Genomic DNA, 14,281 nt, shown 5'->3' with positions numbered 1-14,281 from the left:
GATATATATTTTTTTCTAAACAGTACTGACATGCTCTTTGCTTTTGTTGCTTGCCTACACAGACTGTGTCTCTACTTAGAACCACACACCAAAACTTTCTTGCATAATGTTTTTTTTTTCAGACTCTCATTCACCAAGGGCCACTTCCCAAAGCTGGCCGAATGCGCCCATTTCCACTACGAAAACGTTGACTTTGGGACCATACAGGTAAGTTGCTTTCTCTTCATCTGCTGGATATGAAACGTTGTCCACTGTGGTCACCAGGCCTGGCTGAGAGAGAGGCACTGCTGAAATGCATTTGGACATTAGCATTCGCCTCCATATTGTACAGAAAATATGGGTTGTACAGCTAGAGTGAGCAGAACAGTGACAAGTTCCTCAAGGGAAGGCAGGCTTCCAGGGGCAGTGGCGTGAAAGCGGTGACTGACGTAATTAACATGCCTCATAAACGAGCAATAACACTGTGCCCAGCTGTTTCTGTCTCCTCTCTCTGCATGAGTTCTTCTGAAACAAGCCTGCTCATCACTGGAAATTTGGGATCTGAGTCTAATCTCTATATGTTGTTCTACAACCCCAAATCAGAAACGTTACAGAAAAGGGTTTCCATGTAAAAAAAAAAAAAAAAAAAAAAGAATAAATAAATAATTAAATAAATAGTACATTTAGTTTGACTTTTGTTTAATTGCATATACTTAAATTTAATTTGTTAATATACATTAATTCCTGCATTTCAAGTCTGCAAAACATGTTTTAAAATAGATTGGAATGGTTTAGCATTTACTTCTCATTTAGAATACCAAGTGTCGTTTTTCAGGCATTATTTTGTCCCTTTCTTCTTGCAAACATCTGTTAAAGTGTCATCATTTCACATTTGTTGTTTCAAAATCAAGAGACTTAGTTTCAAGATCAGGAATGCAATCAGACCAGTCCAGTACACTTACTTCCTTCTTTTGAAGCCATGCCCTTGTAATGTGAGCAGTATTTGGTTTTTCATTGTCCTGTTGAAAAATGCATGGACATTCCTGGAAAATGAAAAAATGAAAATGAAATGAAAAAATGTCAATAATATTCTCATACATTTCTCACAAACTGAAGATCCTCTGCCCATCATTGCCCCTCACAATCTAAGCCTTTTATAAATACCAAATCATGATTATAATCACGTGTTGGAAATTGCATTTAGTTAGTTTAGTTATTTAGTTAATTTATTGATTTATTTTTGGCAATGCTAGTTTAAAATTGCCCAATAACACATGATTCAAGTCAAATTACATAAGAAATGGGGATGCATGATTATGTTGAAATTATATTGATAATGGCTAACAATATCTTTTTTTTTTTTTGTTATCGACCGATTTGTTCGATATTTCAAACCAGTATTTGCTGACAAATTTATTCTATTAATTAAAACGACCAAGTGATACTGGCTGCACTACTATAGTTGGCTGACAGTGGCCTGTTACTTTAGAATACATTTATTTAAATTCATTTTTTTTTTAGTTTCACTAGTTTAAAGCTGTAACCAGCCAGCTGAATAAATGTGAAATCAAAAAATGTGAAAACAAATTTCTCTGGGGAAATCTAGGGTTTCATTTTATTGCATACAGTTGGCACAAAGCTTAAATTAAGGGCAAAATATGAAGCTTAATTGTTTTTTGTGCATTTGTGTTTTTATGGATAGATCACAGCTGTTCAGACTTTTCTAGAATTGTCCAGTCCTTTTTTCCAGAGTTTCAGAATTCCTTTTCTTTTACTAAATCCTGCTTATTTTACATTTCTCTTGTTGTATCCTGAAGCAGTGCTGTGTAGAAAAGCCTAAAAGGATTGGAGAGAGTTGTGAATAGTGTCTTGTTGTGGGGGGACAGGAGGTGGCGAGGTGCTGTCGAGTAGGCCGGTGCTGTGCACTTGTGTTAGGGATTAGTGGTTATAAAGGCATACACACAGTAAAAAGATAATAGATGGGGAAGCGCTGGCAAGCTGCAACACTGGGTGGGAACAGAGCAGGGCCTTTATGCTCTGAATACTAATCCTGAGCAGAGGAGGCCAGACTGAGCGGCAGGGGTGTGCCATATTGTATTGTTCATAATTTCGTTATAGTTTTCGAACATTTAAAAAAAAATTGTATTGCAATAATAGCTGTGTTTGTTCGAAATCAGCCTGTTTTGTATTTGTTCTGCTATATGTTCTGTATTATTGTTCATATTTACTGATTATGTGCACAAACTAAATATTTAGTTAGAAATAAAATATTTTCGATATTTTGCTTACATAACAGTATTATGTACATACTTTGTATGCTTCTGTCTCTAACTTTACATCTACGAGGTGGAGCAGCAGGTAGGTGTGTCTAATAGAGTAGATAGTAGTTTTTAAAAACTACAGCAGCACTGCTGTGTCTAATCCACTCGTACACACAGCTCAACATACACTAACACCTCATACACCACCACCATGTTTGTGTCACTGCAGTGCTAAGAATGAGTAATTCACCAACCAAATATAACATGCTGCTCTGTGGTTGTCCTGTGGGGTCTTGAACACAAAAAGAACACTGTGAAAGGAGGATAATAACATATGCAGAAAAACAGAAGAACTACAGTCTGTGTTTATTATAGTACTACAAATTGCTCCTATATGCTCAGTAGAGTTTAAATTCTCTGCCCGACCCCGACCTAATTCTCGACCCAAACTCAGGCTGAAATTTTTCAGTGTCGGCCTTGAGAAAATGGTCTGTGAGGTAGACCTCTGTTTTTAATGCTATTTTTATTTTATCTAAAGCAGTGGCTCGATAATCACATATAGCAAATTAACAAATTAAACTGTTTTTTTTTGCACAAGTTAGAATGTTGCACATGTTCTCCACTTGTCCGCATTACGCAGTTGAATTGCAGCACTGTGTGTAGCTGTTCTTAATAAACATTTTTCTTAAATAATAGGTCTATGCTTCTTTTAAAAAGTTTGTTTTAAAAACACTCTACTTTTTAAACAACATTGTGGGGTTTAAATCGGGCCGGGCTGGGTTGGATTTTTTAGAGCCCGATCTAAGCTCTAATACTCATTAAAGCTGAAACAATTGAAAAATGTTATGCTTGATCTGTGTACTTTAATGATACATTATTTATTTGTTACTTTATTATATTATATTAAGTCTTGGTGAGTTACTGATTACAAAATAGACATAACTTTTCAGATCATTTACACCTACTTTGCTGCAGTAGTATGTGCTTGAAATAATACAAATAAATATTTCACTGTTTTTTTTCCATATCGTCAAAAATAACATTATTGCACAATAAAACTAAAATATCATGCTATTATTTTAGGGCCATATCTTCCACCCCTGCCAACTAGTCTAGCGAGCACAGGAGCAGGGTAAATATAATTTGGTTCTTAACAGTGTATATTGGTGTTGATGTCCTGTTGCGATGCATGAAGCTGATGCTGCAGGCTGGCTGTGGTTTCTGTGGGCCACCAGAAGAGGGCAGTAAGTGATAGCTGTTGCCAGTGGGCAGTAAAAGCAGCAGGGGCACCATGGCGACTGAATTTGACATGAATAATTCTCTTTGCGCTCCTGGGTAATCTGCCCGTAATCATGGTTTATGCACAAAACGCTGCTCCGGATTCAGGCCGTGTGTAAATGGAGCTCAGAATAAATGAGTCCGAGTGCGGTGGTGCGGCGTCTGCTGCTGGCTTAGGTTCTTCAGTCGTGTTTGCTGTCCTGTGTTTGCATCGAAACGCTGCATGTCAGCCTCCTCGTGGTGGTTTATGAATGGCTTGTAATTATAGGCCTGAGCTGGCTGGGGTTCCTAGTAGAGCAGAGATTGGGTTTCTGTGAGCTGGAGGAAGATGCAGGATCCCCTCACACACTGCGCAGTGCACACAGCCTCAAGGCCCAATATCATATCTGAGCCATGTGCGCAGTATGAACAAACAACAAACTGAATTTGTTATAGCAAGGATGCGAACAGTCAAATGTATGCCTTCTTGTGTAGCAAAATGGGTTTTTCCTTTCCGAAAGGAGTGACTATCTGACTTGCTTGGTTAATGTTTGTTGAAAGATTTATATTAATCTTAGTCATCTTTATTCATAAAACCAATAGCATAGTTTTTAGTATTGTGTTTTTAAATAATCTGAGGTATGTTTTTTGTAAAACTCTTTACATTTTTGTCACAGCTCTTCCACACACCAGCTCTCCAGTACTGTCTTTGCATGGATGGGTATTTCACACTGGCTGCACCATGTAGTGCAGCAGCCCACAGCACTGCGCTGGTCAATAATGGGTTAAAATGAGAGCACCGTAACAGACAATACAGAGGATTTGTATCTGTTAACATATAGTTTACCATGTTCCATGCAGTATAGGCTATTTATTGGTGCCAGTGTGTTTGTCTATTAAAAAAAAGGTGTGATGTTGCCTTTAGCATAAAACAAAGCAACATCTTTGCAACACCTAACTAAGCCCCTAGCAACCACTTAGCAAAGCACTTAACATAGACACATAGCACCAGCTAAGCACCACCTTAGCAACCACCTAGCAACACCTTAGCAACCAACAGCTATACCATAGCAAAACCTTAGAAACCAATGCCTATATCATATCAGCACTGACATGATATTTTTTCACACTTTCTAGTTATTATGTAGTTATTGTTATTATGGTAAATACCATGATATTTCTGGATACTTTTGCAATTACTACATGTGTGGGGATTATAACAAAACACTGAAAATGATACTATTGCAACGATAGTATTTATATTTTGTTTTGTTTAGATCATTCATTAGAAACAAAAATGAACTGTGAACTTTAGTTTCTTTATTTTGTCTGAAATAATAATAATAATAATAATAATAATAATAATGTAACAAAAACCTACCATAGTACTACTGTGCATAATATTTAGTGTATGCAAAAAAACTGCAGACCTTAACAATTATATAAAACATATCTTTAAAGTTTATAGCGAAAATGATCACAAAATAGACAATAGACTTTTAAGAGAGAATATGATTCACATACGATTCACAATGATTTTTAAAAATAGTTTTAAACAATATAAACAATATTTTTACAGACAATATGTTTAGCACAGTCCTACTTATCACGTTTTTATGCTGCAGGAAATGGAAGGAAAGACAGTGCTTTTAATGAACTCTAAATAGCCTTATGTTCCAAATATCCAGTAAGAACTGCTGAGTGGAACATTTTCCTCCATTTACAATCCTGTATGAAATTTCCAGTCTTTAATAAGGAAGGCAGCATGTGTGCTCAGAAGCTAGCTTTGTATTGGACATATTAGCAGGCAACAGAGCCACTGGATGTGGTGGCTTATTGTCTGAAGCTTTGCCACATTGCTCACAATGGAGGATTTGTGCGGCAGATCTGTCAGCAGTCATCACTCAGTTCAGCACTGTAACCGTGTGGTACCTGGCACTGCACAAGAAAAACGATGAGTCAAAGGGCAAAGTGGCACTTAGATTTAATTACAGATATGCCTGAAATTGCCAAACACAGAAATAGACAGAGAGGCTCTGCAGCAGGCTGTGTTGTGCAGTGTGTATTTAAACCCCCCCTGCAGCACTGAGTGTGTGTGTATGGTGTAGCACTGACTGTCGACTATGCAGAAATAGTTTCCATGGATTCCCCTCCTGGCCTGCTGGTTAGAGAGTGAGTGATTGAGTGAAGTAGTGAGAGAGTGAGTGAGTAAATGAGAGCAGGCTGTGGTTGTGTGGCTTTTACAGTGGGCATGCCGGTGCTGTTACTGAGCCACGTGCTGTCCCTGCCCCCGTTTTGCTCCGGGCTCAAATAGTCATCCTGCACTCTCTCCCCGGATACGTGACTCCTCGATGTACAACTTTCTCTCATCTACTTCAGTGCCAGGAAATTCTCTCTCAGTCTGTGCCCTAGCTTCTGCTTTTGAATGGCTCTTTGACAGCACATACTATAGTGTACAAGCTTTCAAGTTTTCATACCAGCACTATTTAATCTGATTAAAACAGAGCCTGGTTCGTTTGTATCCACTGTGCACTAAGTTTTGGCAGGTGTAAACAGTAATCACATTTGGGTACAGACCAAAAATAACCACACCCGGCCCCAAACGAACTCTGAAGCAGTTTGTTTGTTGTGGGAACGTGATTCGACCTCTGTCTGACCCAACCTTCAATGTGCTCCTCATGTTTGAGCTAAATGGCTGTTCAGGTGCAGCTTAATCTGATTTATTACCAGATAATTAGTACAGCTGTTAAGTGTGTCTCGAACTGGGTTCATGGCATATGCAGACCCTATTTTCACCAGTGTATTTAATAGCAGAGTAGAGTTAGGATTCAGTGCCCTTGACTACAACATTTGGTATTTTGATCATGGAAATGTGTAGTATGTAGCCTAGAAGTGGTCTCAAAGTTCTACTGCATGTTTTTATCCTTTTTACAAGCGTATTACTTGACTAGTTAACCCTTTTTAACTTAAAATATTTGCTTTATTTCTTCAATGATATAACAACTTGCATAGCTTTCATAGTTTTCATTGTATTCCATCTAGTTACTGACTATTTAACCCTATGGTATAATGTAAGTCATAGATCACCAGGGGTTGGACATTTAACACGCTCCCCAAGAAGCAAGACAGTGACTGTCCACTCAGACGACAGTTCACTTGATGTACTGCTATGTATGCTGTCTGAATGGTCTTAGATGATGACAGAATGGATCATACACAGAAAGTTTAGGTGTCTTGATGCTGTAGACGAGTTATAACATTTTGATATAAAAAATATAAACCTCTCTCTCTATATATAATGCTTCATGGTAGCAAAAAGTGTGGTGCACCTTTGCTGCAATGACAGAAAAGTTACAAGTGCAGTAGTAGTAGCTAGCTTTCTAGGCTGGAGAGGCAATGACATATAGGGTCTCCCTATAACAGTTGAATAGTGCATTAAATTGTTTTTAAATTTTAAGGCTTATTGTGAATAACATTCTTATTTATGATACAATTCAAAATGCTAAAAAGCATACAACTGCAGAAAAGCTGCCTACGCCTCTGATGACTGTACTGCTATCCTGCTTACGTATTTCTGTTGTACAGTATATTTTGTCAATTATGTAGGATTGTGCCAGTGTAATTCTTGTTTCTGCAGTGCTTATTTTCTGATTATCATTTCTACTACTTCATCTGCGTCTGACTTCTCCATCTCCATCATGAAGCAACACATGTCTGTCTGCCCACCCGTCCGTCCATCATTTGTTTGCCCTGTGGAGAAAGTCAAACACTTTCACCTCTCAGCTGTTGCAGATGACATGCACTCTTTAAGCTATTAGGCAGCCTGGAGAGTGGAGGCAGAGAGAGGCAGCTTCCACCCCAGGGGTCAGACAGGCCAGTATGGCCGCTGTCAACATGAGCACATCAGACTGCTATTAGGGCACACAGGGTATTTGCTGTCTCAAGTGGAGCCACTTAGTAACACCTGGTCATTCTGTTAAAAAGGTCAATTAAAATGGGGGAGGAAAGGAAATCAACCAAATGAAGACTGAGCCCTTTTCAGTTTATAATTGCAGCACTTCAGTTTATTGAAACAAAGTAGACACTCTCTTCATCCTTCCCTTCCTCCCTCCATCCATCCATCCTCCTCACCACAGGCCAGGAAAGCCTGGAATCTCCTGTCAGTGTGGAACAGTCAGTGGTTTATTTTTGGGCCAGTATTAATGTGTTGATCAGCACCATCTGTGACTCATGGGTAGGCTATAGGAAATAGCTTCTGCACTGTTATCGTTTCTGCCCAGATTTATGAGGCTGAGGAAATATTTTGTTGAAATCTGCTTCTAGGTGACTGAGTGCCTTTATTTTTCTGCCTCAAAGAGATCCAAGATAAACTGCTGTTGTTTTCTCTCCTACAAAAAATACTTTCAATGCCATATTCTGGCTTTTCACTTGTTAAATATGTTGTATTGTTCACCCATTTGCAAGCTTTTATTGATTTACAATGTTATATATAGGCTGTATGCATTTCAGCTATAATTTGATGTGTAAAAAGTGACATGTAATTACTACTTATACTGAGTATTAGGAGACAATGATACAGTGCTCAATAACTTCTGTACTACAGGGTTGATTTCACATCAGATCAGGGATTGCTACTCAGTAAATGCAGAACACAGCAAAATAAAGTAGCTTAAGTGTACACTAGGCTTTTGAGGGCTTTGAATTCCATTGGCACATTCTCTAGCCTACATATTTTATTACATAATTGTAGTAATTTTATTTCAGTTGTCAGCTTAGTTTCATAATATTAATACCCATGACTGTGAAATGAATAACCTTTAGTATAATGGTACTGGTCAAGATATTAAACATGAAATTAATTTTGTTTTGTACAGATACACTGAGCATATAGAATACTTAGTTGTTCTATATTTACAGACTGTAGTCCTTCCAGTTCCAGTTATTAAGTGGTCAGTACCCACCAATACTGGTCTAAGGAACGGTCATGGGCTTTTATGGCTGGTTAATGCCATCCATGGAGGCCCTACCTCACAAACTAAAGGAAATGAAGGATCTTTTCATAAAGCTTGGTACCACATAGAATTAGACAATAGTGGAGTCTGGTGGGCTCTGGTGGAAGCTGGTGGGCTTTGGTGGAGGCTGGTGGGCTCTGGTGGAGCCCTAAAAGCTGGCTGATTGATGGTTGTATGCATTACTTTTATTTTCATTACATTTATTTAAAATCCCAAACAACCAAATATAAAAAATCACTTAAAAGAAAACTCCTTTTTTAACTTTGTTAAATATTTTTTTAATTGTTTGCTTTGAGTCTTTCTGATACCTTCTCTTTGCTATTTACTAACACAGGATATCTTGGTGGGAGGGGGTGATATCATTCCTTGCACTTTTGATTCAGAACCTCGTTCAGGGGAGCCCCTTTGTTATCTGCAGTCTGCAGTTGTACCGTCAGCATTGTTGATGCTCCAGTCCCAAGAGAAGTGCTCGATCTTGACCTGCCAGCCCCAGAGCTGCGCTTGCCCCAGCCTGAGCATTTTAGCAGCGCTGCAGTATGCGTGTGTGCTTAGCCATGTGTGCGTGTGCAGCCACATTAATCATGTCTCTGAGTTAGCCTGTGTACGTGACGAAATGACACAGTCTCAGCTGGTGCAGGCAGGTACTAATAGAGAAAGGATATGGTCTGTGAAATCAGGGGGGAGGGTTTCCTAGCTAAAGATCTTTTGTTTGCCTCATCATCTTCTTCTTTAGTTGACGTTAGAATTTAACAAGCAAAGCATGGTCAATGATTTCTGTCCTGCAGAGATAAGCTTTGAACTTTTCAACGGTTTGTAATATTTTAGAGTGTACATTGGTCTACCACTCTCAGAACGTCTCTCAGTAACAGAAGTAGCCTGTGATTCTACCTCCACCTCATAATTCATGAACTCTGCTTGTACCTCACTTTGTATTGCTGCCGGCGGTCGTGTGAATTGGATATGCCTTGCGCACATGTGCACAGGTCTAACACACTGACACACTGGTGGAAAATATGACATGTGATATGTGACAAATGACATTCCATTTTGTCACAGTATAACTTTCTTAGCACACTGTGGATATTTTCAGTACTTCTACAACATTGATAAACTGATAAATGTTTTATTAAAAGGAGAGTTCAGTTAGTGCTGGTTAATTGAGTGTAGTGCTTCAGTGTGTTAAGTGAAAATCAGATCTGTTAACCCTAATGCTGCCAGCTAATCACTGTTAATTTTCTTTTGCTAAAGCAGCCAAGTAATTTAAGTAAGAAGTGCTTTTATCAGCGCTGAGGTAAAATCACCTTATTCTTAGTAAACAGTTTATATAATGCAACATTTTGGACTAAATTATGTAGTTTGGTCACCTCATTTGATATTGTCTATAATGTCTTTAACATTTTATTCTAACATTTTTATAACATGCCTTGGCCCATAAATACAGGCTACAAGTCATACAAAATGAGAAACTGTCTGTCCACTCTCTACTTAATTTAATCATTTCATATCAGTAAGAGCAATAAACCCCAAATTCTGTTTAAAACCCACATAGAAACTGTAAAGTTTGCAGGATGTGAAATGTTTGATTTGTATGTACTAATGTACTTATTTTAAAGTGATGTTTAGGAAATCCCCAATTTTGTGATTTGTATTCATTATATCGAGGGTAAAAATCCACTTTGCATCTGTGCTGGGAAATCAATTAAAGTGGTCCGAAAAAGGCTTGTTCTGGGACAGATCAAAGTAAACAGTCAAGTCTACCAGATGAATTAATGAGTTTGGCTCCACCTCTGGTTGCAAATTTGACAATATAGTGGATAATTTTTGCTTAATTTCTATAGAAAGTAAGAGTGGAACCATTGTATCCATGTTTTGTCATGGTTTAGTTTAATTTCATAGCTGAGATACAGCAAAGTAGGGACAGTTAACTAACTTTTACAGGGCATAATTGTAGGCAAAGTATTTCCTCAGTAATCAGCTTCTGTGCTGAGGTCGGGAATGAAAAACTGAGGAAGAAAATCAGCTGTAGCCTGATAAGAGGTGTCAGAACCATGGATGAAGCTGGCGGGGGTTAGGATTAGCTTCTGTGCTAGGGTAGGGAAGCTAGTAAAAACCAGACGCTGCCTCAGGAGACCTTTTTTCTTTTCTTTTTTTTCCCCCCAAAAAGAGTATATCCTTCTTAGAAGTCTGAAGGGCTTTTGTGACTCTAGACTACAGAGCTCTGCTAGCAGTCAGGGGGAAGGGGTTATGAAGGGTTTATCTTGTTGTTGAGGTAGTCATACGAAAAACGAATGTAGGACTGAGTTTGACTTTACCACCACATGTAAGGTCTTTGTCTTCTGTGCCAGATGAGGATGATAAACTGCTCACCTTACACACCAGGGCAGCGGACAAGGATTTCATATTGTTTGTGTGGTACACTATACATTTCTCAACTGCAGACAGATCAGTAGTAGATAAGCAGGGAAGTGGTTAAAGGTGGTGTTTGCTACAGGCCCTATGATACAAGATCACTATTCTTGATATATTACTATGATTATATGATTTTCTTCTGTGACACATAATTAGAATAGAGGAGAGAGATATTTGAATTTTAGACAAAAACATCTAAGAAGTAGTTACTTTTTAAAAATAGTTACTTTTTAAATGGGAAAATGCAGAGATATTTTTTTTAACAAATATCTGAATATGCATGTCTGGTTATTAATGTTTCTTGTCAGTCTTCTTAAATCATGATCCAGGTGGCAACTTAACAGTTTAACTTTATATAGTTATAACAGCTGCTGAATTTTGTAACCTGTCCTGCAGACCTAAATTAATTATTCTGAAATGTGTGATTAGGTGAGCTGGATTTAGGAAATAACAGATTACTCTGTTATTTACTCTCAGATTACCAGATGTTGCCCTAGGCTTAGTTACACAAGAGCTATGCTAATCCAAATTCAAACTGTTTGTCTCTAATATTACTTAGTTAGGTACACTCTATACTGTTTATACTGTATACCATTAATGTATGCACTTTTACCTCCTCTCCCATCTCTGTTCATTTTAGATAATTAATCTCCTCTGTGCTGCAGTGGGCTGTGCTGTGCTAGTGTAGCTATAGTAGGCCTGGGTGATATGGAAAAATACTAATTGATGATGTATGAATACTGATACTGGTATCGGGTGTGTGCCCAATACCAAGCTCATTTACTTACACTCGTAATGGCAAGCAAGGGTCCAATGCCAACAGCCAATGCTGTGAGCTTAGTTCGATTTTTAGTTCTTACATAGCAATGTAAGCTTTTGCCCAAGCTACTTTTACCTTTAAATATTTTGATTTTAATAATTTTGATTTTTTACGAATAGTAAGCAGACCCCTTCAACCTTACATACAATTTTTAGATAAGTAAAAGGTTAAAATATAAAAAAATCGCTGGCACATAAACATTTGCTTCTGTCAGAAACCTTTAAAGCACTATTTTATCTACTGGGATTTCTAGCTTCTGTATGCAAAGATGTAAAATCTTGATCATCCCATTTTGAAAATCACATTAAAACAGTAATTTGGTAAATTAAGTTAATAAATGTGATTAACCTGCCAGCCCTAGTGCTTATTGCTGCACTAATGAACAGACAACTCTTGTTAACGACAAGTTAATCGCTTAAGTCTGAATTGTATATATTTAGTCCCAGATCTACAGTATGAGAGATAACACAGTTGAGGGAATGAGAGAAAAAGAGAGAGAGAGAACCCACAATCAGGGAATTGAGGCAGTTAGGAAGACAGCAGGATCTCAGCAAACTGTCCTTAGTGCAACAAAACTCATAAAGCACTCAATCCAGCCACAGTTAGTCCACCTTAACATCAATAAGTTCATACATCCAACCGCAAGTATCTACATGCAGTAAAAAAAGAAGTAGTACAAAGTGGAAAATTAGCTTGCACTTAAATAATTACAATATTTCTAATGAAATTTGTAATTGGGTCAGAGTTTTAAATAAGAAAATGTATCACAATATTATATAATACTGTGTTGCCCACCCCTAAGCTATAGCATGTGTCTCTGTTTGACGCATCCCGCTCCACTCTCATAACTGTATGTGAACTCCATTCCTTGTGAGTTAGCATGTTTACGCTGTGTTGATTTGTGGGATCCCACTGTAAACTAGGCCTCGCTCTCAGCTGGGCCTCTTTGTTTGGAAGAAGTTAAATGAGTGAGATGTGAGCTGTGTTTGAATAGGAGTCTCAGCTACTTTTGTACTGCCCCTCCCCCATTCAGGAGATTCCTGCATTGAAAGCTCTGTGTATGTTAGCTGCTGAGCTGGCTGTGTCATGGATATGTGCAGAGCTAGGCTTATAGTTTTTCATTACACCAGTGAAATTCTTTTGGGCTATGAACATTTGACAGACACATGAGGCATGGCCTGCGTAGCTGTGAGGAGTATTATGAATTCTGCTCACACTGCAGTGTCTGGCAGAAACAGATTTTAGGTAAATGTCAGTTCAAGTGCTGCATTATTGTTTTTTTCCCTTTTTTTGGTGTGTTTACAGTTAAACAAGGAGGCAGTTGTTGAAAAGCAATCGGACTAAAGGTCACAATATACACATTTATCCTTGATTTCCTAAATGCCGTTTTTGTGTAGGCGTTTATAAAAAGCATTTTTTATAGGATTTATCTTAGTGTCTGTTTCCCAGACAAGAATTTAGCCTAGTTGTTGACTATGTTTTCCTTTTAGTGGTAAATCTTCATTCAAATTGATGTGTAGTCCAAGACGAGGCTGAACTGCCATTTCCCATATGTTTGAGGCCGCCACCTTGTTCTGTTGAATGCATCCAGCTGCTTTAAGATGTACCCTTTGGTGACAAAGATGTGAAAGCATATGTACAGACACACATTATCTAGTTCCTGTAGAGAAGTACTGCCAAAAGAATAGGATTCTTTGGTGCAGATAAACCTGAATATGTTTGCATTGTATGGCCTAATGCCACACTTGCTTAAGAAAACAAAGCTGTAATTCTTAAAAAAAAAAAGTCAAACTAGTGCTGAATGTTAATCTACACAAAAAAAAATGTTTATTTGGGTGAGTAAACCACTTCTGTTTATTTACAGTAAGCTTAGATATCCAATATTTTAGCATGGTTAGCAGCATCACTAGTTGTGGTAGCTTGTTTTAATACTGTTAATATGCAGGCTACAGTCCGATAATACTCACCTCTGAACAGCTAAAGAGCTAGCGCTCTGGTTAGCAGCTAATGCTAATAGTTCTCCAGTCTCAGTGCGGAGGAAACTTCACTGAAACTTCTTTATATGCTGTACTTCAGTGGAGTGGCTTTACTGCTCCTTACAACCTAACTGGTAGAATTCATACATAAGGCACAATGGATTATAAGGTGCACTGTCAATGTTTGTGAAAATTAAAAGATCCTGATATTTATTGCACTTCATTTTCTATAGGTTTTATTTTGGTAAAGTCCGTGTTCAGTATCCCAAATAAGATATAAGCTTTCTGGTTAAGTAACAGCACATTTAAAGATTCAGAGTTATGAAAAATGGCCAAATATAATAATCCCATACCGCAGGTGTTCTACTGGTTTTAGCCAATCATCTTATTTTGGTGTGCTTGCATGTCAGTACCTGCTTCATAGTGCCAGTGATCTATATTTCTTACACTGATTCTGAGCATATGTGCCAGTATCTGGGCAACAATAATAAAAATGCTCATTACAGGCTTAGTGGAACAATCTGTAACATGCACAAATCTGCGTTCAAAATAAAGGGGATGATAAAC

General features: G+C 38.0%; 1 protein-coding gene across 3 annotated transcripts in view; it reads left to right on the top strand.

The window, feature by feature from the left end:
- arhgap32b (Rho GTPase activating protein 32b) overlaps window positions 1-14,281 on the top strand; it is a 116,565-nt gene that overhangs the window by 48,732 nt on the left and 53,552 nt on the right. For all 3 annotated transcript variants that reach the window (XM_022676037.2, XM_022676036.2, XM_022676035.2), the window contains exon 5: window positions 123-207. In XM_022676037.2, the coding sequence (XP_022531758.2) occupies window positions 123-207 (85 nt within the window). The remainder of the gene's footprint in view (window positions 1-122; window positions 208-14,281) is intronic.

This window comes from Astyanax mexicanus, chromosome 17 (assembly GCF_023375975.1).
Source record: "Astyanax mexicanus isolate ESR-SI-001 chromosome 17, AstMex3_surface, whole genome shotgun sequence".
In the NCBI taxonomy this organism is placed as follows: domain Eukaryota; kingdom Metazoa; phylum Chordata; class Actinopteri; order Characiformes; family Acestrorhamphidae; genus Astyanax; species Astyanax mexicanus.
The sequence above is the reverse complement of the archived record's forward strand: the minus strand, read 5'-3'. Positions and strand labels throughout refer to the sequence as shown.